The sequence below is a fragment of the Ailuropoda melanoleuca genome, chromosome 3 (assembly GCF_002007445.2).
Source record: "Ailuropoda melanoleuca isolate Jingjing chromosome 3, ASM200744v2, whole genome shotgun sequence".
Classification (NCBI taxonomy): domain Eukaryota; kingdom Metazoa; phylum Chordata; class Mammalia; order Carnivora; family Ursidae; genus Ailuropoda; species Ailuropoda melanoleuca.
In genome coordinates this window covers 106,829,662-106,853,634 of record NC_048220.1, presented here as the reverse complement: position 1 = coordinate 106,853,634, position 23,973 = coordinate 106,829,662, and the positions used below count along the sequence as shown (strand labels likewise).

The window sequence follows — 23,973 nt, the reverse complement described above, 5'->3', positions numbered from 1 at the left end:
AGAGGAAGAGGCAGGCTCCCAGCGGAGGAGCCTGATGCCGGGCTCGCTGGATCCCAGAACGCCGGGATCACGCCGAGCTGAAGGCAGACGCCTAAGGACTGTGCCACCCAAGCGCCCCATGAATCTGAGTTCTTGATCCAAGGACTGCAGGGAGGAGCCCAGCTCCTGAGTCCTTGACACTGTGAAGGAGAAAGCTGGGTGCATGCTGGGGACAGGCACTTGATGATGTCCGAAGTGCCTCTACATTTTGCAAAAGAACTGGTCTATTGATGTATAATTTTGTTTGAGCCATGAGGTTCCCCCTCCCCCCCGTTTCTTCCAAGTGCTCTCCATTTAAGATGTAAAAGGATCTAATTGCCCTTTCCTTCCTCAATTTCTACCTTTTCGGTGGCATTTCTCAGGTTCAGTTATCCTTCTACAGCCCAGTTCTTTTGCCACATCTGTGTACCACCTGTGTCATTACATACGTAATATTCTTCTCTAAATCAACCCACTACTCTTCAGTTCACAAAACTTATTTTAAAATAAAACTTTATATCACCAAGTGGAAAACCAGTATTACTTGCTATAAATAGAAGGTAACTATAAAATACATTCAAGGAAAATGAGATGTTTCTTAAAAATAAATCTTAGAAATTCCAGATAGATGGTGTTGCCTCTACTCTCTTTGCTAAAAAAAGAAAAAGGCTGGTAGGGCGGAAATTAACAACTGTTGAGACAGTGGCTGAAATACATCAGCACTAAGTTAAGACTTCCTCCTTGATCTAACCAAGAGGAATGAAATACAATTTTACATTTTAGTCTCCCATATGGCAACCCAGTGTCATCAAATGCTCCCGCTAAATTCATCTGGTCAGAGTCACCACTTTGGGAGACACTGCTATAGAGCCCCAGGGAGAATGCTTTAATTCCAAATTGTGGCCTGAGAGATCTGGCAGGCAATTTTGCAGTCCCTCAGACCAGCCTCTTCATTTTACGGATCGGGAATCTAGGATCTCTAAAATCACATGGTTCTCTAGGGGCCCTCAGTTCCCAGTCTGTTTGCTTTTTGACTACAACATGCTGCCAGTCTCCCAACTTGCAGGAAGGCTGACATAGTCGCCTCCTTCTGCCGAGGGAGCCATGAACACATCTTTGCGGTTGTTCGGGGAAAAGTTTTTTAAGTTTATCCCTTAAGCTGATGTCAGTTTGCAATGGATACACTGTAAAGAGTCAGTACTTTATGTAATTACAGAAAGTTTAACCTGCTTGTACATTTTATATAAACAAACTGCTAAGGAATGAGTGCTGACCAATTTTATTCAGTTGAAATAAATACATTATTGGCAGGATAACCCCAAATGAAAAGTTTCATGAATAACTGCCTGAAAGGTCAATTACAAATATGTTTAAAAACAAAACAAAACACTACAAATCCAAATTCTGTCCAACAGCCCGAAGTCCTGTGCATTTCCAATTTCATTCACACTCAGACATTGATCACAAAGGCAGAAAATAAAAAGAAAGTACAGAAAGCCAGCAAGTGTATGTAACCGTGTTGTGGCTGTTCTGCAGAGCTGCCTTCTTCCTCCCCGCCCCTCCTCCCCTTCCCACTGGCTGCCGGTGCAGCTTCTCACTCCTTCTCTCTCCTCCTTCTCTCTCGTCTCTCCCACAGCATAGGCGGACATCCGAAACTTCCATCTCACCCCCCGGATCCAGCATTGGGTCACCCAACCGAGTCATCTGCGTATGTATCACTATTCAGCCACTTTCTTATCCGCGGGTCTGGTATGTAAAGGGTTTCTAAGGACAGCCAAAGACAGCGGTCAGGTTTTCATGCACATACTATCTCGCGCACCAACCTGATGCCTGTCCACCTGACACTGAACGCATAACCCCACGAGTAAGCAGTCGCAGTCGCAATCCTGGTAAGTGATAGGAAGGAAAGTGCAGGGTACTCTAACGGTGCTGCGGATGGACAGAGGGACAGACAGTCTAGGGCCCACTGGAAGAAGAATCCCGAGGAAGAATATTTAAGCTCAGAGAGAGAAGCTGAGAGAGAAACAGACGTCAGTTAAAGCAGAGCCAGGGAGGACAGAGCTGAGCAAGGGAAATGAGCCATCTGACTGTGGACTGTTCCAGCCTTCCCCAAGACCCCACGTCAGAAGGGCCAAGAAGACCAACGTTGGGAGGAGGGGTGGGGAGAGGGGAATGGTCTAGAACAGGAAGACTGCTCCTGATAAGAAGCTATAGAGACAGTCCCCAAACCAGCCAGCCCTGGGTGGGCCCTGACCACCATTGCTCCATTATTATTTTACCCCAAATCCACACCCAGTTTCCTCCTTGATCCCTCGATAATGCCCACTAATGGGGCTGTTTCCTTTCCTTTCTTCCTCTGTTCAAATGAAAATCAGACGTAAGAGTTATCATTGCAGCAACTTCCATATGGTCAATACTGCCTTGCGGCTCCCAAGGAAGACAAGCCCTTTGATCACAGGCCAGCCTCATTGAAGATTCCTGTCCAGAACAAGACAGACGATTATCCCCCCCAGTGCTATGAATGGGGCCAGACGCAGCAGGATTAATGAGTTAAATTTCAGGCCCTATACCGTGATAAGGTTATTAACAAAGTGAGCATGTCCCCAGGAGAGTTACCAGGATACGCAAACTTGGGAGATCTGTATCTGTGTCTGTATCTGTATCTGTATCTGTGTCTGTATCTGTGTCTGTATCTGTGTCTGTGTCTGTATCTGTGTCTGTATCTGTGTCTGTGTCTGTATCTGTGTCTGTATCTGTGTCTGTGTCTGTGTCTGTGTCCGTATCTGTGTCCGTGTCTGTGTCTGTATCTGTGTCTGTGTCTGTGTCTGTGTCTGTGTCTGTGTCTGTGTCTGTATCTGTATCTGTGTCTGTATCTGTATCTATATCTATGTGGCAGTGCTCTAATGCCTTTAATCCTTGGCTGGTCTTCCCTGCCACTAAGAAGCCTCAGTAAGCTTTGTGAAACAAGTTAGCCACCCTGGAGTCCTGGAGAAAGATCTCAGAGTGGCCTCTCTGAGGGCCACCTCCACAGGGATGGACAAGAGCAGTGGGGACACCTGCCATTGTGCCGTCCGGCTGGGGGCTCAGCTTCCCGTGCATGCAGGCATGTGTCTCCCTGCTTGTACTCTCCTTTCTTGCCTGTTATAACACCTCACCTTCAGCTGCTCTGGGGAATGACTGCACATGTCACGTGGGCTGTGTTTTCAATCAGAACATTCCAAACATGACTTCCAAATTCAGAAAAGAAACCATCCAACCACTTTCAGGACACACAATAACAGGCAGAAAGATAGATTATTGGTTTGATTTTCATAAATACGGAGGTTTGGTATTAAAATAGAATTATCAATGGACCTGGAGGGGGCAGGGTCTTTCAAACTTTGCCCCAACCCCAATGACTGCTTGAATCATCTTCAGGACGTTTGACTTTGACCAGCTCCATGTGTTCTCTTCCTTCCTTCCTGGCTAATTATGTTGGGAAGCCTCTGTTCAATCACTGAGCCTCCAAACCAAAGGCTCATTTGTAACCCTATAAACACAGTGGCTATAAGAAGAAATATAAATATAGTATTTTTGAGGTTTGGACTGAAGCGCTGAGAATATTGGATATTGATGGGTTGAGACAAGTTTGCAAGATGCCAAGAGCTCTCAAGGTCAAGATCTAATATCCCATGACGAAAGACAGCTCTTACTTCAGCAAGGGGACCATCCTATTAAGGTTCCCTTGGCCCACGCACCCCCGGATTGGTACCCATGTGGTGCCCGACCCGGGCAGGCTCTGGCAGAAATGAGATGGCCCACTTCTGAGGGGTTTACTGAGGACGGTTTTGTGAAGGGACAATTTACAGAGGTGTAGGCTGGGTTAGGGGACCCACAAGACATCGTGTGGCATCCAGGGTCTACAACAGCAGGAGCTGTCACCACCCTAGGCCTGAAGAGAGGGTCCAGCGAAAGCTGGAGCTGTGAAAGGCAGCCCTGGTTGGGAGCCATGCCCCCATAGCCGCTGATGCCAGGGCAGTGCCAGGGGACAGGTGCACAGCCTCTCTCTCCACCACCCCCCAGTCTGCGGGTGCCCCCCACTGGCCCAACCCAACTGGAAGCCAGGGAGCCTCTGATGCAGTCCATGGGGCCTCGGAGCCCAAATCAGGGCAAGGAGGAATGGATGGTGCATCTAAGGGCAATGCAGAATGAACAGCAGAGCGCCCAAACAGCGGTGGGCTGGGACGGGGACAGAATGGTGGGAGGGCCTTGGAATAGGTTTCAAATAGCAGTGCTTGTAAGGTCTTTATGAGAGTTGCTTTCTCTACAATAGTTCTGGCCTTAAGACTCACCTGGGCCCCCAGGCACTGGAAGAATGTTATTTGGATAATATAGTTTCCTTGGAGTCTCTGTCTAGTGGCCTCTCGCTTTACCTCGCGTCAGGACCTTGCAAGTCACAGTAGTGATGGGGGGACAGATCATGGCTGACCACAGCAGAAGCCAGTCACAGATGGAGCAGCTGAAGGGTGCAGACGTGGAAAGGACAGGGCTTCGGGAGCCCCGAGAAGTGGTCTGTCCCATGCAAGGGGAAGCCGTCTCTTAATCCACGCTGTTCTAGAGGGCTGGGCTCAGCCAACATCAGGTAGTGGTTAAAGGCTCACCTCAGTTCAATGTAGGGCCTGCTTTCTGAGGGCAGCCCTCTGCCCCCTGTCAGACTGTGAGCTCCCCAGCCTGCGAAGCTTGCAGAGGCCGCCGGGAAAGCAAGTCCTCAGGCTAGACTGGCTCGGCTTGAATTCTGATTTTGCTACTTACTAGTTGTGCAACTTGGGCAAGTTCATTGGCTTCTCCGTGCCTGTTTCCTTATTCAGAAATGAAGATGATTTGGGGGCCTGCTAGTAGCGCTGTGAGCTGTAGGAGCTAAGGGAGTGAATCCCTACAAGGTACTTCGGACAGAGTCTGGCTCACTCTAAGGGCTCCACAAATGTTAGCTTGGGTTTCACCTGATTAATTCTGTCTTTACCGTCTCAGTCACCTTCAAGGGGCTGTGAGTGAGGATGTCCTCCCTGTGTGGGGTCGGAAGGCAGTCCCCACCCAGGCTGGGTAGTTCAGACAGGATTCAAACCTACTGGCGAAGGGACACAAAGTTCAGAACTGTCTGAGCCTCGTTTGGAAAACAGTAATAACATTGCCACTGACTTCACAGAGGCATCAGGACACTTAGAGGAGACAATTCCTGCAAAGTGCACGGCCTCACGCATAAAATGCGCTCAACCAGTGTGAGCCCTGTTGGAAGGGACGGCCTCTAAGACCTGTCTGATTCTAACATTCTGTGCATCTTCCATCCTAGTAATGTTCTGTTTTTCGTGGAAACTAGAGAAGCTCTTTCCCCCTGTGCCTGGTTTTTGTTTCCTCTCTCTTTTCCCTCTTATCTCTCTGTCTCTTTCCTGTACCTTTCCTCTTCCCCAGGCTAAAGTGGATAATGAGATCCTTAATTACAAAGACCTGGCAGCTCTCCCCAAGGTTAAGTCCATCTACGAGGTACAACGTCCCGACCTCATTTCCTACGAGCCTCATTCCAGATACACGTCCGACGAGATGCTGGAGAGATGTGGCTATGGAGAGGTACGGCATCTCGCCCCTCTCTCCGGGGCTCCTGGAGGAGAGAAGGCCCGCACGGTCCCCAGCCACTCCATCACAGACACTTTGGCCTCCAGTGTTGGCCCCTGCACTCTTTTAAACTGGAATTTATAGTCAACATTTAAAAATCAAGTGATTTCATCCAAACATCTGGCTTTTCTTGAAAAACCAGAGCAGGTGTATTTCCATTATCTGGAGGGGGGAACAGTGCCTACTTTAGGGCATGGACTCCCCAGTTCTCCCCAGCTCCCCCCAGTTTCTACCATTCTCTGAGAACCCCAGCATTGGAGCCAAGAACCTGTGACCACCTATCACTTGATTTACTGTTTTTCTTCTGGGGGAGTAATTTTATACACAGCCCATGGCTCCCATCCCTGACAGGCTCCGTGGGCATTCAGGTTTATGATCCCTGCTAGGTAGGTTCTCTGGCTGTCGCATCTGGCCACCACGAATACGCCCCTCTGCTCAAAGCCAGAGGTGCTTTTTAAGAACTCAGCATCAGACAGCTTTCGGAAGAATTAAATGGTTGCTGGGCAAGAGAAAGTGTTCTCTGGAGAAGGCAGGTGGCTGTTACCCTGAAGGTCCTAGCAGGCTGTATCTCAGGCGAGTCCTAACCCCATTCAGGGCCCCTGAGCAGAGACTGTTGAAAGAAGAAGGAGCCCTGGCCTGGAGAGCAGAGACCCAGGCTCTTGTCCCCACCCCACCACTGTCCCCTTCCTCTCTAAGGGAATTAGGGTTCATTTGGTTAGAGAGCCCAATGCTGAGAATCCTGGGGCTCTGGGCCCTGAAATGAACCAGGAAAGGAGGACCAGGCGGAAACGGATGGTCCTGAAGCCAGAAATGGCACACTGGGCCCACAGACCAAAGCCAACCCCCAGATTTGTGTTGTTTCACTAAGTACCTTTTTAAAATGTAATTTAGTTGCCAACATTTAAACATGCAGAAATTTCACACAAGAACCTGCATTTCTGACTTGTCTTGGAAAAGCAGGGAGCGGCGTTACCATGGGATAGGGGTCCCAGGGGCTGAGCAGCCGCTGCCCTCTGCAGATGGAATGTTCCAGCACCAGCCGCCGCACCACCCACCGGCCCAACTCCCACATGGATGGCAGCAGCCCGGCCCTTGGCTGGCCCAACATTTGGGTCCCCGGCCCTGCACATTGTCCTCATGAACCACGGAGGGGTCACGAACTGGTGTGACAGACAGGGCAGATCACGAAATGGCCTCTCTGGGCCTTGGTTTCCCTTTGGTAAACGAAGGGCATGATCTCAGGGTTTCCGACTACGTGTCGGCACTGCTGGGGTTCCAGCGCGCTAAGCACGGCTGCTCTGGGAGGGAGGCCCCGAAGCAGCTGCGGGCCCACTCTCTGCTCAGCTACCTAAGCCTTCTTCCTCTCTCCCTCCGCTCTCTCCTTTGCTCCTTCCACGATGGCCTTCAAACTCTTCGCTTCTAAGTCGCTGGGAACATTATCTCCCTACTCCCAGGTAATTGATCTGGTTCGGGGAGACATTTTCTATAATTGTGTCCCTTTATGCTGACCGAGCAGACCCCTGGTTTCGCTCCCCCCTCAGCCTCCCAGGGTGCTCCCCGACCGGGGCACATACGGGAGACTTAGGAGCATGACCTGGAGGAAGTGACTGTGGCTTAACGGCAGAGGATGTGCCCTCTGTACCCGAAGGGAGCCTCCCTGATGCTCCCGTGATCCTTGGCCAGGATTCCAGGCGCCTGACCCACGGGTTCTATTTGAGAGATTGTGAGTGATGGGTGAAGGCCCCAAAAATTGTCTACAGCTTTCTTCAGGCTATGTGTATAACTCAGGGAGGGGGCCTCTGTATTCAGAAGGGCAGCACCATGATTTTAAAATCCTCAGCCCCCTAGATTCCTGGACCCCATGGCACTCCCCCACCTGCCTGCTGGACCCTGGGGCCACAGTCTGGTTTAATTGCTGGCCTGGCTCATGGCCCACTTCCTCCCCCAGGACATCTACGAGAACCTGGACCTCCGACAGAGAAGGGCCTCCAGCCCAGGATACATCGACTCCCCCACGTACAGCCGGCAGGGCATGTCCCCCACCTTTTCCCGCTCGCCTCACCACTACTACCGCTCCGGTAAGGAAGGGGAAGCCCCTGAAGGAATAGGAAGAACCAGGGGGACCATGCAGTGGCTGGCTGTTGCCAGCTGCAGAGACAGCCCAGGGCTTCCCCCAGGACCTCCGTCACAGCGTGGCCCTCTGGAGGCCTGTGACCACCCAGGGGACCAGCCAGGCCTAACTGACATGCCCCTGGCCGGGGGGGAAAAGGGGCGTGTGGAGCTGAGAAGCAGCAGGAAGGTGGGTGGTAAACTGCCAGGAGAGGAGAGTGGCAGGCAGTGCAGCAGCCCTGGCTGGAAGAAGACTCGTCTGTCCTTGTCCTTTGGCCTGCCCCATCCAGAGGGCCAGAGGACCAGAAACAGGCCCAGCCTTACCCCATCTGGTCAGATCATCCACAGCTGCCTTGGGGTTAGGGGTGAAGCAGGGGCTTGGGTGGAGGAAAGAATCAATTGAGAGGGGTGCTGGGGAGCCAAGGGGTCCAAAGACACCTTCCTGGAAGCTCAGTGGAGTTGATGCTTACCACCTGACTTGGGGTGAGGCTAGAAAAGAGGCTTGAGCTTGTTTCTGCAGACATGGTGCATGAGAGCACAGCCCCTCCCTACCATCCCTGCTGTCATCATGTCACTGCTGCCTTAACTGCCACCGCAGTAATGCCTGTTTTCTCTGTGCCTCTGTTCTCTCTGGGGACCACTGCCTGCGCGCTCCAGGGCCCGAGAGTGGCCGGAGCTCTCCATACCATAGCCAGTTAGATGTGAGGTCCTCCACTCCGACCTCTTACCAGGCTCCCAAGCACTTTCACATCCCAGGTAGGCTGCCAGCCCGCAATTCCAGCATGGGTGCATGCTCCACGGGGTCGCCGGTGCCGGCACCGGCAGCAGGAGAAGCCGCTTCCTGGGGACCCTCTCTAACCAGTCACCCACACTAACCCACCCTGCAGTCCCAACACGCCCATGGGCTATGGTCCACCCACATGACACAGCCAGCCCTGATCAAGCCTGCCAGGAAGCAGCCGGAAAAGTGCCTCGGATGTCTGAGGGCCGTGATGGGATGAGGCAGTAACCGCGCTGAAAGTCATGCGCTTTTTGCATCAAAACTCCTGGGACTGAATCCCAATTCCACCACTGAGAAGCCTGTGACCTCGGGCCAGTTCCTTAACTTCCCTGAGCCTTTCTGCTGTTCCCTCTGTACAGCCAGGCACTGTTCTGGGCCCTGAGGTTGCAAATGTGCTCAAACTAGCCCAGACCCTGCCTTCATGGTGTTTGTGCATGGGGAGAAAGTTAATAAATGAGTACGCAAACAAGTAAAAGAGTAATTTCAGGTAAATGATATGTGCAGTAAACATAATAAGACAGGGCATTGTGATAGAGTGACTGGGGTGGGGGAGGCTGGGCTAGGTAGGGTGGTCAGGAAGGGCCTCTTGTAGCAGGTGACACTGAGGTCGAAAGTTGAGAAGGAGCCAGCCGTGTGAAGATCCTCAGGAAAAAGTCCTGGGCAGAGGACATAGCAAGGGCAAAGGCCCTGAAACACTGAACTGGTAGCAGTCCAGCGTGGCTGGAAGTGGTGAGCAGGAGGGGGAGCGATAGGACATAAAAGGAAGGCAGGGGCCAGGTGACATTGTAGATGGTTTAGACAGGGGCTCACCCTGAGTTCAGCAGAGCTGGGCCTGGAACCCGGTCTCCCAACCCTGAGCTCAGAATTTTACTCCCCACTCGCTTTTCTCCAGGAGTTCATCCTGCTTTTTCATCTATACCTTTCTCAACTGCCCCAGAAAGGTCCCATCCTGTCTGTTTTTGAGGGAGTGGGAGGCAGGTCATGCTGAACGGGCGGCTGCAGCATTCTGGAGACTTCTATGTGGAATGAGGCGTGGCTGCTGGGGGGAGGCGGGGGGCACCTTCCTGCATGGGGTCCTGCTGAGCACGCGCCGCCTCGTGCCTGCATGCCCACCATTCGAGCCCCAGTCCCTTCCTCAGCACCCTTAGAATCCATCCATTCCTCTGCCCTCACCTTTCTTTGAACCTCATGGGTTGAGGTTGGAAGTTGAGTTTTGGAAGAGCAGGTCCAGCAGGGAAAGATGATGGACCCTCGGGAAGGATGCTGACTACCTCTCTTTCTGAGATCAGCTGACCGACTGCTGTCTCCTTCCTCCTCTCTCCCTCTCTATATCTCTCTCTCTCCTCCCCATGGTCCCTTCCTTGTCTGCCTGGCAGCTGGAGAGAGTAACATCTACCGGAAACCCCCGATCTACAAACGGCATGGTACGGTCCGGGCAGAGAGGGCGTGGCCAGGCAGGGGGCGGGGCCGGTAACCATCTGTGCGGATGGTCTACCTGGGCCACCAGGAGGGGACACGCGCACGGCTGCAATTTGGCCTTTCTTGTTGGCTATCCCCCAGTCACTTGAGATGGCACTGGAGAGGAGTTTGGTGTCACTTCAAAAGAGCAAGGAAGGCCTCGTGTCCCCTAAATGTTTTCCCACCTCCTTTCCCACCCCCGTCGTCCCCACTGTCTGGTGTCCTAGATTCCTCGGGCAGAGCAGCCCTTGGCAAGCGCGCGTGCGCTGGGAGCACCCCCAGGCGTGGATTCTCAAGTTTGACAGTCGTTAGAGCCCTGCAGGAGGCATACCGGCTCCCGCGCCCCACCCCGGACCTGCCCAATCGCAATTTTGTGTTTGTAACGGTTTCTCCAGGGGCTTCCAAAGCCCGCCCCAGCTTGGAAACCACTGCTCTAAGCTATTCTCAGTCACAGTGTCCTGAGAATAAATGAAGGCTTGGGGAGGAGATGTGGGTGAGAAAGGAGCAGGGCTTCAATGAGGGTGCCTTCATTCTTCCACTCATTCAGTATTTCTTCGAGAATGGTCCATGGACCACCTGTACCTGAGACACTTATTTAAAAAACAGATGTCTTGGCCTCTCCCCTGCCCTAGACTTTCTTATTAGAAACACTGGGTGTGTGACCTAGGAATCTGCAGGGTAACCGGCCTCATTCATGATTCCTACCTGCGCTCCGTATGGGAACCACCAAATCAGGCGTCACTGAGACCTCCTGTTCCTTCTTGCAAACGCACTTACCGAGCCTCAGCTGACGAAGCAAACCCCTTGCCTTGAGGAGCACAGGTGCAGTTGCGACCCTGTGCCCCCCCCCACCCTGCCACCGTGACTACAGTCTACCTGGTAACAGAGGGGAGTGCAGAATCGGAAAAACACAGAAACAGGCGGAGGCAGCCCGGTACTGGAATCTGAGCTCACTGAGGGGTGGAGAGGCCAGACAAATACAAATGGTGGCTCTGGCTTAAGACCTGACAATTTAGACAAATGTCCTCAGGTTCAGAGGGGCCCTATCTCTGTGTGGCTGTGAAGGACAAGCCATGTACCCCAAGGGGCCACAGAAAGGTACCAACCGTGACAAAGCCAGTTTGTCCAGAAAGGGGCCCCAGGTCTCAAGACGCCTTGGGACTGTGTGGGATTTTCCAGAAGGGCTCGTGGGATTTTCCAGAAGGGCTCGAGGGGCAGCGCCAGAGCAGGCTCTGGAGGAGTTTGGGGTAGAGGGGTATTGCATGGACAAATGGGCACGTGCAAAGGCTGAATGACATCAGTTGGGGTGGGAGGGACTGCCCAGGACCCCAGTGTAAGAGAATCTGGAAGCTTTGGAAGCTTTGGAAGCCAGTGCTGCTGGGGGAGGGTGCACAGGCTGGAGCTGGCAAGGGGCCCACCCCAGGCCCCTCTTCTGCTCTGGCTGCATGGTGTGAGAGGCTGTCCCTGTCACTTCTTTCCTGAGAGTTGGTCAGGGGCCCCCTTGTTTCCCCAGCCCTCTCTCAGCCCTAGTCAGCCTCTCGACAGGCTTTGGGCTGTGCTAAAGTCACTGCCCTGGAAGGTTCTGTGTCTGCAGTAGGTCTGATGGTCCATGTTGTGGAAGCTTAAAGCTGGGGGGCACCTAAACCAGCTGACCAGTTCAGATACTTATAGATAAGGAAACTGAGGCAGAGAAGGACAGGAGGTACCCAGTGTTACAGCTAAGTTAAGTGGCAGAGCTGGGGCCAGAACCCAGCATTGTTGATTCCCTGTCCAGTGCTCCTTTCTTTGGGCCGTAGAGTCTCCCCAGGCAAGGTTTGGCATTTCAGTGTGAAGAGAAAGTTGATATGCCGCATGGCTGTCCTTGGCCACTTCTGCCCTAGGTATGGCTCAAATCCCAAACAAGGCAGGCTTTCAGAGGCTGAGGAAGGTAAGGGCATGGGATCACCTGGGACCTGCCTAATCTTACTTGGAGGAGCCATGGCCTTAGTGTTCACTTGGGAGCAGACCTGGGAGTCCATGGAATGTGGTAGCAGGAGCCCTGAGCTGGGATCCGGTCCAAGTCTGGTCTACTTGCTGTGTGGTCTTCAGCAAGCCCCTTCCCCTCCCTGGCATCCAGATTCTCAGCTGTAACATGAGGGGCTTGGCCTCAGGGCTTTTCCAGCTCTGATGCTGTGTGTCCCAGACCCTGGCCTCAAAGTGCCCTCACTCCCCTGGGCTGGAGCCTGGCCGAGGCCGGTAAAGAGTGTACAGCACACTCTTCTAGGACACTCTGCTTCCCTGAAGCTCTCTCCTTGGGTCCTTTGCAGGCGATTTGTCAACAGCAACCAAGAGCAAAACAAGTGAAGACATCAGCCAGGCCTCCAAGTACAGTCCAGCCTACTCACCGGACCCCTACTACGCTGCAGAGTCCGAGTACTGGACCTACCATGGGTCCCCCAAAGGTAACACGCTCCACAGAGGGGCCTGGACCAGAGCCCTGTCACCTGCGCCAGGGACCCAGGGTTAGGACGGCTGCCCCCTCCTCCACACAGTCGTTCATTTATTCATTCAGCGAACGTGTACTGAGGGCCAGCCTTGGGCTCTAGTGAGCCACTGGGGAGCGAAATAGACCAGGTCCTTGCCTTTGTGGAGGAGACCTAGGTTCCAGCTGGAGAGGGAGGTGATGTGCAGCAAGGAGGTGACACGCAGGAGGTGGGAGATGATGGCAGGGGCATGCTGTGCAGCCTGGAACATGACGAAACCATCTCAAAGCAGAGCCTCAGCTGCCACAGGAAGAGTGGGGCGGAGGTAAGCCAGCAGAGTATAGAATCACATCTTCAAAGACCCCGGGTGGGAGGGCAGGCTCCCCCGGAAGAAAGGAAAGGCTGTCAGCTTAACGGGGAGCCAGAGAGGGAGGGAAACAGGTGGGGCGCGAGGGGCCGGATCCCACGGGGCCTTGTGCACTGAAGCAAGGATTTGGGTCTCTATCCTAAACAGTAGGAAGCCGTCGAAGGTGACAGGATCAGATGCGTGGGTTTCAGAGACCACTTTGGCTCTGGGGCGGAAAGCGGTTTGGAAGTTAGAAAAGGGAGTTTGTGCGAGATGGAAGACTCTTGTAGGCACCCTGATGCAGTCTTCATGGTCCTCGGGGCGCCATCCTACCCAGTCGGGCATCTCGAGCTGTTTCTTTCAAGCACGGGGATGCATTTTCATCAAGCTCCTTTTTGATTCAGCACACACCTTTCCTAACTGAACGTCCATTCTGAGCAAAGCCTCACAGGAGCTCAGAGAGGGGCCCTTCCTTGCCCTCAAAAACTTCTGCATTTGGAAAAGGAGCTAAGACACAACACAACTACACCCCGAAGCAGACCGAGATCTCCGAGAGATACACGTGTCTGGGGGGAGACGTGGTGGGCGGAGGGATCCTACAGCATTTCAATCATGAAAGAACAAACCAAAAACAGAAAGAACTCCAATCGGCTTAAGCCAACACAGGGATTTTCTGGGTCACGGGAATGAAAGTTTTTGAGGCACAGCTGGATGCAGAGGTGAATGGCCACCATCGTCAGAGCATGTCCTGTCCCTGGGGTGGTTCCGTTCTCAGGCTGGCCCTGCCCCGGTCATGGCAAGATGAGCTCCAGCCCGTCGAGGCTTATATCCTACTCTGGACAGAAAAAGGACTTCTCTCTCCCACCAGTGGCGGGAAAACTCCCAACATCGAGGCTCATTAGCCGGGTTTGGGCAGTCGGTTTCACCAGCTCCTCATGCCCAGGAATGGGAAGAGCTGCTGGGCCTCTCCATACAGGAGGCTCCCGGTGGAGGGGTGGTTCACCAAAGTACACTCGCTCAGGGTCACTCGGCTAGAAAGTGCTGGGGCTGAGAGGAAACCCCCACCTGCAGAGGCTCTGTATCCCTCTGGGCCCTCTGCCGGGGGTCAGGCTGAGTGGGGAGCACACGCAGGAACTGATCCTAGCTGTCTTTTGGCAGTGCCCCGAGCCAGAAGGTTCTCATCTGGAGGAGAGGAGGACGACTTCGACCGCAGCATGCACAAAGTGAGTGGCGTCCGCCCTGGACGAGATGCTTAGACAGGTGTTACTGAGGATCTGATCATTTGCTAGTGACAGAAACCAAATTCAAACCCACTTACGGTAGAAAAAAGAAACATGTAGCTTTGAATAACCCAAAAGTCAAATGGGAGGGGAAGTTTCAGGTATGGCTAGATCCGGCTGTTCAGCAAATTGCCATAGGAAGGTTGTCTCTCTCTTCTCCCGTGCTGGCTCACCGCTGCGTTGGCCTCATGCCCGGGGAAGGTTCTTCTCCTGTGGTGACAAGTGGGTGCCCGCAGCTTTCATGCACCGCTGGTGGGAGTGGAAAGTAGTGTGGCCACCGGGTGAAAATGGTTTGGAGGTTCCTCAGAAAGTTAAACAGAACTACCCAATGACCTGGCAATTGCACTCCTGGGTACTTACCCAGAAGAATTGAAAACCAGGACTCAAACAAGCACACGCCCATGATCTTCATAGCAGCACTAGTCACAAGAGCCAAAAGGGGGAAGCGCCCAAATGTCCATCCGTTCACAAATGGAGAAGTAAAATACGGTGCGTGCATCCAACGAAACATTACCCAGACAGAAACAGGAACGAAGGACTGATACGGGCCACAGTGTGGACGAATCGCAAAGACATTGTGTGGAGGGAAAGAAGCCAGACACCAAAGCCCACATACTGGATGATTCCATTTATACGAGATGTGCAGAATAGGTAAACCGACAAGGCCAGACACAGACTAGTGAATACCAGGGCCCGGGAGGGGAGGGGGAGAAGGAATGCCTGCTTACTCGGTCCAGGGTCTTTTTGGGTTTTTTTTGGGGGGAGGGTTCAAAACTGTTTGGAACTAGACAGAGGTTGTACTAAATGCCACTGAAATGTTTACTTTAAAGTGGTTAATCGTATCAGATGTGAATTTCACCTCAATAAAAAATGCTTTTAAAAAGATGAGTGCCAGCAACAACCAGAGTCCCAAGGAAGGCCCTTCCTGGCCTGGCTGAAGCCTTCCACCCACCTGCCCTAGGCTAGGCCGGCTTTCAGTGCCCTCCACCAGACCCACCTCCCCGTCCCCAGAGCTCAGGACCACTCGTGGAAGAGAGATGAAGGCAGCTGCAGGAAGGGAGGGATGACGGGAAGGTGAAAATGACAGAGGTTCCCCACAATCTGGCCACCCGGCCTTTGTCCCAAGCCTGTTCTGCTTCCTGTTGTCTGCTTCTCTCCCACTTCATCTTGGTCCTCCCTGACGCCCAGCTCCAGAGCGGAATCGGCCGCCTGATTCTGAAGGAGGAGATGAAGGCCCGGTCCAGCTCCTACGCAGATCCCTGGACCCCGCCCCGGAGCTCCACCAGCAGCCGGGAGGCCCTGCACACAGCTGGCTATGAGATGTCCCTCAATGGCTGTAAGCACCGCCCTGGAAGTCTGCGGGCTGAGGGCACTTCCTCTCAACTCCCTCAAAGAATCTGAACTCCCATGGCCCTGCCTGGGTCTAGAATACAGACTTGGGGAGGTGCTGTATGGGGCACTAAGTAAGACCATATTCTGCCCTGAGCAGGCATTTGTTTCTTTGGGGCATCTGAAAGCTGTGACTTGTAGTCAGGTTCAGTGTAAAGAAAATGTCTTCTAATAGCCTGAATGGCCCAAAGATATAAGGGACTGGCTCTTGAGGTAGTGAGCCCCCCATCACAGGAGGTAAACAAGCAGACGCTTGATGCAAGCGCTCTGCCCAGAGATCCTCTCATTGTAAGCTTCTCCCTGTTTCTGGACAAACGCACGCTTCCCTCCCTTTCTTACCCCTGTGGGAGTCAGTCCTGCCGGGAAATCCTATCTCAACTCAATACATTATCATTCTTGGTCCTCACAAAGACTGGCAATGTAGAGGGATTATTATCACCCACTTTACAGATGAGAGACATGAGCTTACTAATTGCCCAAGGTCAATAAGCTGGTAAATGACAGAGCCAGGATCAGGCCCAAGTCAGAGGGACTCCAAGGCCAGAAGCTGTTCCCTCTTTACCATACTGTACCTTGACTTGAGCTGAGATTGAAGACGATTGTGGTGGTCAAGATGATAAAGCCAGTTTTACTGAGTGTTTTGTACGTTGTCAGTCACTGTGCTAATACCTTATGGTACTATATGTCATATATTCTTCACCTATGAAGGAGTCGCTATCTCTCTCCATTTTACTATGAGAAAACCAAATCATAATGGAGTAACGTACAGAAGTTAGGTATCTACTAATGGCAGAGCCGGGCTAAATTGATGAGCCTGTTTCCCTGTTTGGCCAAGTAGGGGCACTGTTCCCAGCTCCTAGCCCCGGGCTCCGGGCTCCGGGCTCCGGGCTCTGCGCAGTGCGCCAGTGCCGTTCTGAGGCCAGTTCTGTTCAATGGCATCCGGGCAGCAAATATCACAGAGCACCTGCTCTGCCCCCGGGGCAGGAGCAGCTCCTGGAAACGGACCCGTGAGAGAGGAGGTAGTGTAGGAGGCCCCTTCTCCCCACCAGCTAGGGTAGCCCAGGAATGGGAGCCAGGTCTGTTTGTCCCATGAACTTTCCACCATGTCTCTCTGTCCCCATGAATGCTGATCTCTGGCTTTTCTCTCTTGCAGCCCCTCGGTCCCACTACCTGGCTGACAGCGGTATGTTCTGCCTGCCCTACCTTCAGCCTGTCGTGTCCTGTGAGAGCCAGAGCTGAGCTGGTTGCGGGTCCCCTGTAGCTGTGATGTCCCAGCACAGTCCTGATCTCAAATGGTCTGCCCCATTGTGTTTGTCAGACGTAGGCCTCCATCTTTGGCTCTGGAACCAGGGTTGCCAAGCCCAATAGCTCCCAGAGAGAAAGAAAGAACTGGAGTCTCTTCCACCCATGTGGGAGCCTACCTGTCTGGGCTCTGAGCTTGACTCCAAGTCCAGGGCCTTTGTCCAGAGCCACCTGTGGCCAGGACACAGGTGTTCATCACAGGAGCACAGATGTGTGTAGGGTGAGGCCAGAAGACTGTGTGCATGGGCTTCGTGCAGGCCTGGAGTTCTGCCCGGGCGAGGCATCTCTAAGATGGTCAGTTGCGTGTCTGTAGAGGAGGGGGAGGAGCTGGTGGCCTCTGCCTCTTCCCATTTCCCACCGGGTCGGAGAACACTATTGGCCATATGCAGCCAGACGGCCTCTGGGACAGGGACCCCTGGCTTGGGGCTCCTGGGAATTGTTCGGCTGTTTCTTTTCAGACCCCCTCATCTCCAAATCCGCCTCCCTGCCTGCCTACCGAAGGAATGGACTGCACAGGGTAAGAGAGGCTGTGCTGGGACGTTGCCCCCAAGATGTTAATAATTCCAGCATTAGCGTCACACCCTCAGAGCCGAGACATGACATTTGCTCATGTAACAGATATTAATTGAAAGCTTTCATATACGCCAGGTACTTGTAATGCATCCGTGGCCCCTGCCCCTTGGAGCTTCTATTCTTGTAGAGAGAAACCGAAAACAAGTGGTCAATAGTATGCAAGTCACATTATAGAGAATATAGAAGGTCATAACGTGCTAGGGGGAAAAAAGGAAAACCTGGAGCAGGATGAAGGGGATTAGCAGTTTGGGAAGGGGGCAACTTGCAATTTTAGTTATTTATTTTTTAAAGATTTTATTTATTTATTTGAGAGAGAGAGAGAACACGAGCATGTGAGGGGCAGAAGGAGAGGGAGAAGCACGGGGTCCCCGGACGCTGTGATCATGACCTGAGCCGAAGGCAGGTGTTTAACTGACCGAGCCCCCAGGCACCCTTGCAATTTCAGTAGAGCTGCCAGGGCAGATTTCATAGGCAAAGTGGTATCAGAGCAGCAAGAGAAAGCATGAAATGTAGTTCACCAAGAAATGAGTATTTATCGAGTGTCTACTACGTGCCACCCTTAGGCACCGGGGATGTGGCTTGAGTTAGGTCAGCCTGACTTGAGACCGAGGCTTCTCTGAGAGGGGCCATTTTCGGGAGCGGGGGAGGGCTTCAGGAAGGCAGCAGTGAGCGTGCTCAGGCCAGCCCTGGCTCTGTCTCCCCTGCAGACACCCAGCGCAGACCTCTTCCACTATGACAGCATGAACGCCGTCAACTGGGGCATGCGAGGTGAGTGCCAGCCTCCCCTGGGACTCAACAGTGGCTTTGGATGCACTGCTCGTGACTGCGTGACTGCGGCTTGACCTTCCACAAATGGGATTCTGGCCCCACGCTGGGCTCTGTCCAAACCCCGAGTTCCCACACTCCCTTTCACTTCCCATTCCCTCCCTTTTTCCCTCCTCTTCCCTCATCCTCTCGAGTCCCTGGCCTTGGGTGGTCTCCAGGCCATCTGTCCCATCTGGGTTCCCAGAGCCATTGCAGAGTCGTACTGCTGAGCCAGAGTTGCCTGCCAACCCTGGGTGGAGGGAAACACTCAGAGCCAAATGCACATTGTTCCCAGCAAACGTTCCATGAGCTTCATGCTCTCTGCCTGTGATGCTCCCCTGCCCGCTTCCAGCGGCTCCTACAAGCAGGCTCAGGCAGGAGGACAAGCCCGCATCAAAACGCTGGAGGATTCCTCTGAGGATGGAGAGTCTTGCCCGAGGGCTTCACAATCTCAGACTGTCCTTATTGCTATTCTGATCATCTCAAAAGTCATTTTTCGTCTAAAACCCTATCTCGGGATCAGCCCAACCCCTGTCTCCAGCCATGCATTGTGCTTCTCCCAGCCTTGATTTGGGGTGTATTTGACAAGGACAGAGACTCTAAGACAGAGGCTAGTCTAGTGATGCAAAGGGAAAACCAACATATTTTCATTTTTTGTGTCTCTCTTCTCTCTCCACAGAGTACAAGGTAAAGGAGGTACAGAGACTCTGGGGGTCTCTGAGACCCTGGATGCTGCTACATTGGGACCCAGCAGAAAGATGACAGCACTCTCTACTCAGGGAAGGGGCTATCAAATAAATAACTTCAAGGGTCCTCTTCAGCCCAGCATTTCCAGCCCCTCCTTGGCCTCCTTTCCCTGAATTCTGCCCCATGTGTCTTGCCCACTAAAATCAGACAATTCCCCATGGGCCTCAGAGACTTTCTGAAGGCTTCCCAATCACCAGACATTAGACATTTACAATTAGGAGGCCTTATGCCACATTAATGTCAAATGCCACCAAGCTCATTCCTGGCAGCATTAAGGGACTCGGGTTTTGCCTTTGGGGAGAAGGTGCCTTGAGGCCGCCAGGCACCCCCAAGGAGAACAGACGCAGCCCTTCCTCCAGAATTTCACCTCTGGCCCTGTCTGGGGAGAGGAGGGCGCCCAGACACAAAATGTGGCTGGAGGGACAAGCCCACCACCTTCAGCCAGCCTGGTGCCCCACCCCCACCCTGTCCTCTCTCCTCAGATCTACCCTTATGAGCTGCTGCTGGTGACCACAAGAGGAAGAAATCGGCTGCCCAAGGATGTGGACCGGACGCGTTTAGAGGTGAGCCTAGAAAACTGAGCAGGAGCCTTTGGGTTTGAAAGGATTCCAGAAGTTGCCCATTGTAACCCAGCTCGGGAGGGCAGGCAAAATGAAGAGCTTTAAGGTCACATAGCTTGTGGAAAAAGTGGAGAGGCCAACCTGGTTTCTTTAGCCTAAGACTAAACATTGCTGTGCATTCGATTAGCGTCTGTGGTGCATAGAAATGAAATGTCCCCACCATGCTTCTGTAGACTTAAGACAAGAGCTGGATTTGGTTCCCGCCCGCAGGGGCCTGCCGTCTGGTTGATAGGAAGAAACATAGCACTGGTTTTCTGCAGGATGGTACAGAAAACCGGTGCTCCTCGTAGGGAGCACAAGGGAGTCAACACTGTGTAGAAGGTAAAAGCACGAGGTAGCCTCGCATCAGATTTCTGGTCCAGCCCTGGTCCCACCATCCCTAGGCAGACAGCTTGGCCAAGTAACAATCTCTCCAAACCTTAGTTTTTTCCTCTGTGGAGTGGGGCAGTTGTCGTGTTTCCTTCAAGGTGCCCATGGAAGTAAATGAGACACTACACACAGAGCCCTTGGCACAGAGTCTGGCTGTGTCCTGGATGCAAAGACTTCGACGGAGCAGGTTTGGATGGTGGAGAGGGGAAGGAGAGCATGATGATGAGTGGGACAGCACAAATAAAGCACAGAGGCAGGGCTGAGCATGGCGTCGGGCTTTCCCGCAGTCCGCTCCACTTGGCCTGGACTTCTGGTGCCTGGGCCTCTGATCCTAGAGCACACTCTGCCCTTTCTACGCTGCTTCTCCCTGCCTCTCCCTCTCTTAGAATGCCCTTCCCATCTTGCCAGCCTATTCACTCCTCAGGACCCCCTGTAATGATGCCTGTGTCCCAGGGCTCCTAAGACCTTCCCAGGATGTGTCCCTCACCCCTCCTCCAGCCTCTCCCAGCCCTGTGTCCAGAGTGGAGATCAAGCGCCTCTCCCCTTCCTTTGTATCAGAGCAGCGAGCTATCCATTTCCTCTGACAAAGATGGTCAGTCCTCTACCATGAGGCCCGAACCAGGGGAAGTATTGGAAAATGTTTGTGAAATCAAATGCAGGTTTCTAAGAGAGGAGGCTCAGCACCCCTTGGGATGAGCATATCAACCACCGTTCACCTGGCTGCTGAGAATTTGCCCAGAATAAAGGGCTGGGGCAGAGGGAGGGGAATGTGAGCAAGCCAGAAAGCTCTGTGAGTCCTTCCAGCTCTAGCAGGCTGGGCTAGCAGCCTAGCAAGCCAGTGATTATCCCCACATTTTTAACGAGGGCCTCCTTTTCCATCCAGCCCTGCGTAGCTGCCGGTGCTGAAGGGGACAGCTCCCAGGGCAGCTCAGTGGAGCCAGCATTAAGGCATGGAAACCTGGTTGATCCTGGAGGACCAATTGCCCTCTTATATCCTCCAGGACACCCAGAACCTCCGACCAGGGAAGTATAACCTGCCCTAAGAATCAGAAGCTTCTTAAAAATACCGATACTGCACCCCAGCCTATTGCAATTGGGGAAGGAGCTCAGACACTGGTATTTTTCAGAGGCTCTCAGGGCTGTCAACCACGGAGCCTGAGCTGAGACCGCAGGGCTACAAACACTGTCCTAGCCTCCTGCACCATTCAAGGAGGGGACTGAAGAGCTTCTCAAGGAGCTCAGCATGTAGACTGTCATTCACCCAGAAGATATTTATTGGAAGTCCATTATACAGACCAGGCCCTGTTCTGGGTGCTGGCAGTATATCAGTGAACAAAACAGAGACCCCTGCCCCATTGGAGCTGGAATTCTCACTTGAGGAGACAGACCTAAATAACACAAATAATAAATAAATGATCTAGAACATGGGAAATTAATAGGGCTGAGGGAAGAAGTAAAATGAGAGCAGAGAATTGGGGGTTAGAGGGAGAGGTAAGTGGCACTGTTAAATGGGGCGGTCAGAGCAGATCTCACTGCGTACCTGACATCCAAACAAAGGCTCAAAATAGGAGAGGGAGGTAGCCATGCTTATATAAGAAGGAAGAGCATCCCGGGCAGGGGGAAAAGCCACAGCCAAGGCCCTAACACAGGTGAGGACAGCAAGTGGTGAGTGTGGCTGGGGTCACATGAGCACAGGGAAGAGGATGAGGAGGAAACGAAATCAAAGGAAATGAGGACCGGACTCCACCATGTGACAGACACATGAAGAGATCATTTCAGTAGTGAGAGTGACCAGCAGAGGAGTGCTTCCCGCGTGCGGGCCACTCTCCATGACCTGAACCATCTCATTCAACGTCACTATATCCAGGAGGTAGGTGCTAGGATGCTCCCACTTTCCAGAAGAGGAAATTGAGGCTCAGTGGGGTGAAGTAACTTGTCCAAGGTCACACACCCATATCTGCCTTGCTCTAAAGCCTGTTTACTTCACCTTTATGCTTTCAAGTCTATGGAGAGGGTCAAAGGGAAAGCATTGGCATTAGGTGCTCTGAGAACTCGCAAGAGAAAGGAGGCTCCAGCTGGCCCTTCACAGAGGGAGAGCAGAAAAGCCTCAGTCTCCTCCGGACTGTTCTACAGTAGACACGGTACTCAAGTTGAGTCAGCCATTCCTTGGCACTGAAACTCATGAAAAAAGATTTTTGGGCACAGCAGAGAAAATGAGCTAAAGAATCAATAGTAACCATCACCCTCTAACAAAAAAAGAACAGATGAGACTGACAGTCCCCCTCAGTCTTCACCATGGAAGGAGCTGAGAACTCCCCCGTATCCGCAGCATTTCTCAGCCCTCGCCTGAGTGCGAGTGAGACAAATATAGACAAGTCGACAGCATGGACAAAAGAAGGCACAGTCTGGCCTGGCAGAGACTGAAGGGGTCGAACAACCACATGTGATATGTGGATGCTGTTACAGGAAGCCTTATTCAAACAGCCAAACTGTAAGAAGACCTTTTTGAGACAATTAGGGGAATTCTATTATTATGGGTAGGTATTAGGTAATTGCGAGGAATTATTGTCAAGTGTTTTTAGGTTTGCTCATGCTGTCATGGTTACCTAAGAAAATATGTTTCAGTATGTTTTGCCATCTCTGGGGGGGATGCCTGCGCACTAGAGAGGCAGGAACTGATACAATGGCTAAAGTGTGCTTTAAAATACTTCCGCAAAACACAGCAGGTGAAGCAAATGTGACAAACTCTTGATAACTACTGAATCTGGGTAATGAGCATGGGTGTACATTGTGCCATTTTCTCCCCTTTGAGTATTTTTGAAATTTTTCGTAATAGAAAGACTTATTTATGAATGTGTAATGGGATTGGCCAAGGGCGTGGCAAGAGCGCTCTGTGTTTGCGATCAGAAGGCCAGGCCTTTGGCCTCAGCTCTGCTACTTAAGACCCAGGCCCCCTCCCACCCTCCCTCCCTCTTGGTCAAGTTAGTCACTTCCACTCTTTGACTTTCGGTTTTCTCATCTTTTCATTGGATAGAAATAATTTCTGGTTTTCAGAGGGGTTGGAAGGATTAAGTGAGAAAAATGGGGGTGACCACACAGTCACGGGCATGACAGAAATGCAATGCAAGGAATCATTGGTATTATTAAATGCTGTTAGGTGTTGGAAAACCAGTTCAAGGCCATCAGCAACCAATGATATCAAAAGTATCAAAGTTACCTTTGCTTCAGGATCTGGAAATGTGGCCAAAACATGAGCTCACAGAGGCCAGACAGTTGGCTGATTATTGTGTGGCTGTATGCATAATTCTCAGTGACTCTCCTTCAATATTCAATGAGCTAACACGATTGCTACCGACAGGTCATCTCAGTGATTCCAGCAGGTTTTCAGGGAGGATATAAGCCCTACATATCTCTTTTCAAACGTAACTTAAATTTTTATTTTGAAAAATTCAGACCTCCAGAAAAGTTGCAAGAAGAGTGAAATGAACATGCTTCTACCCTTCGCCTGAATGCACGAATTGTTAACATTTTGCCACATTTCAGGTGTTAATAGTATTATTTCGAACGCAGAAAGCTTTTGACAATGTATCAACTTTCAAGGCTGCTTGGAAGGGCAAGAGGAAGGGTAGGCAGAAAGGGGGAGGGAAACCTGCCAAGGAATGCCGAATGATGCTTCGTTATATGGCATATTTGTTTTCAAATAAGAAAGATACGAAAGTACAGTTTAGTGGGTGGAAAAATATGAACAGAAATTTTTTTTCATTGACTGGACTGAGGAATAGCCTTCCAGATAGTTTGTGAAAATACTAATGAGAGGATGTACACCCTAAAATCTTGGCCGTGCACCCCTTTTACTCCCGAAATTAGGAAGAACCTCATTAATTCATACACACGCTGGGGCACAGAATGCAAGGAGCAGGATGCAGACAGGTGAGGTCAACCAGGATGCATCGAGAGGCACTTAGGTAAAGCAGAATCCCCACCTGAGTCTTGGGCAGGGGAGGCCCCTCCAGACCAGCTCCGGAGGCCCCTCCAAGGAAACATTCATGCACACACTCTTGCATTCAAC

At 52.2% G+C, this 23,973-nt stretch overlaps 1 protein-coding gene across 7 annotated transcripts in view; it reads left to right on the top strand.

Moving 5' to 3' along the window:
- Positions 1-23,973, top strand: part of ABLIM3 (actin binding LIM protein family member 3) — a 107,669-nt gene that overhangs the window by 81,422 nt on the left and 2,274 nt on the right. Inside the window, exons 10-23 of one of the 7 annotated variants that reach the window (XM_034656905.1) lie at positions 1,655-1,726; positions 5,464-5,619; positions 7,089-7,118; positions 7,613-7,742; positions 8,431-8,529; positions 9,931-9,978; positions 12,319-12,453; positions 13,979-14,043; positions 15,289-15,436; positions 16,643-16,672; positions 17,250-17,308; positions 18,072-18,132; positions 18,848-18,855; positions 19,398-19,478. In XM_034656905.1, coding sequence (XP_034512796.1) covers positions 1,655-1,726; positions 5,464-5,619; positions 7,089-7,118; positions 7,613-7,742; positions 8,431-8,529; positions 9,931-9,978; positions 12,319-12,453; positions 13,979-14,043; positions 15,289-15,436; positions 16,643-16,672; positions 17,250-17,308; positions 18,072-18,132; positions 18,848-18,855; positions 19,398-19,478 — 1,122 coding nt within the window. The remainder of the gene's footprint in view (positions 1-1,654; positions 1,727-5,463; positions 5,620-7,088; positions 7,119-7,612; positions 7,743-8,430; positions 8,530-9,930; positions 9,979-12,318; positions 12,454-13,978; positions 14,044-15,288; positions 15,437-16,642; positions 16,673-17,249; positions 17,309-18,071; positions 18,133-18,847; positions 18,856-19,397; positions 19,479-23,973) is intronic. The other 6 variants (XM_034656907.1, XM_034656906.1, XM_034656909.1 and 3 more) reach the window with 6 other exon arrangements.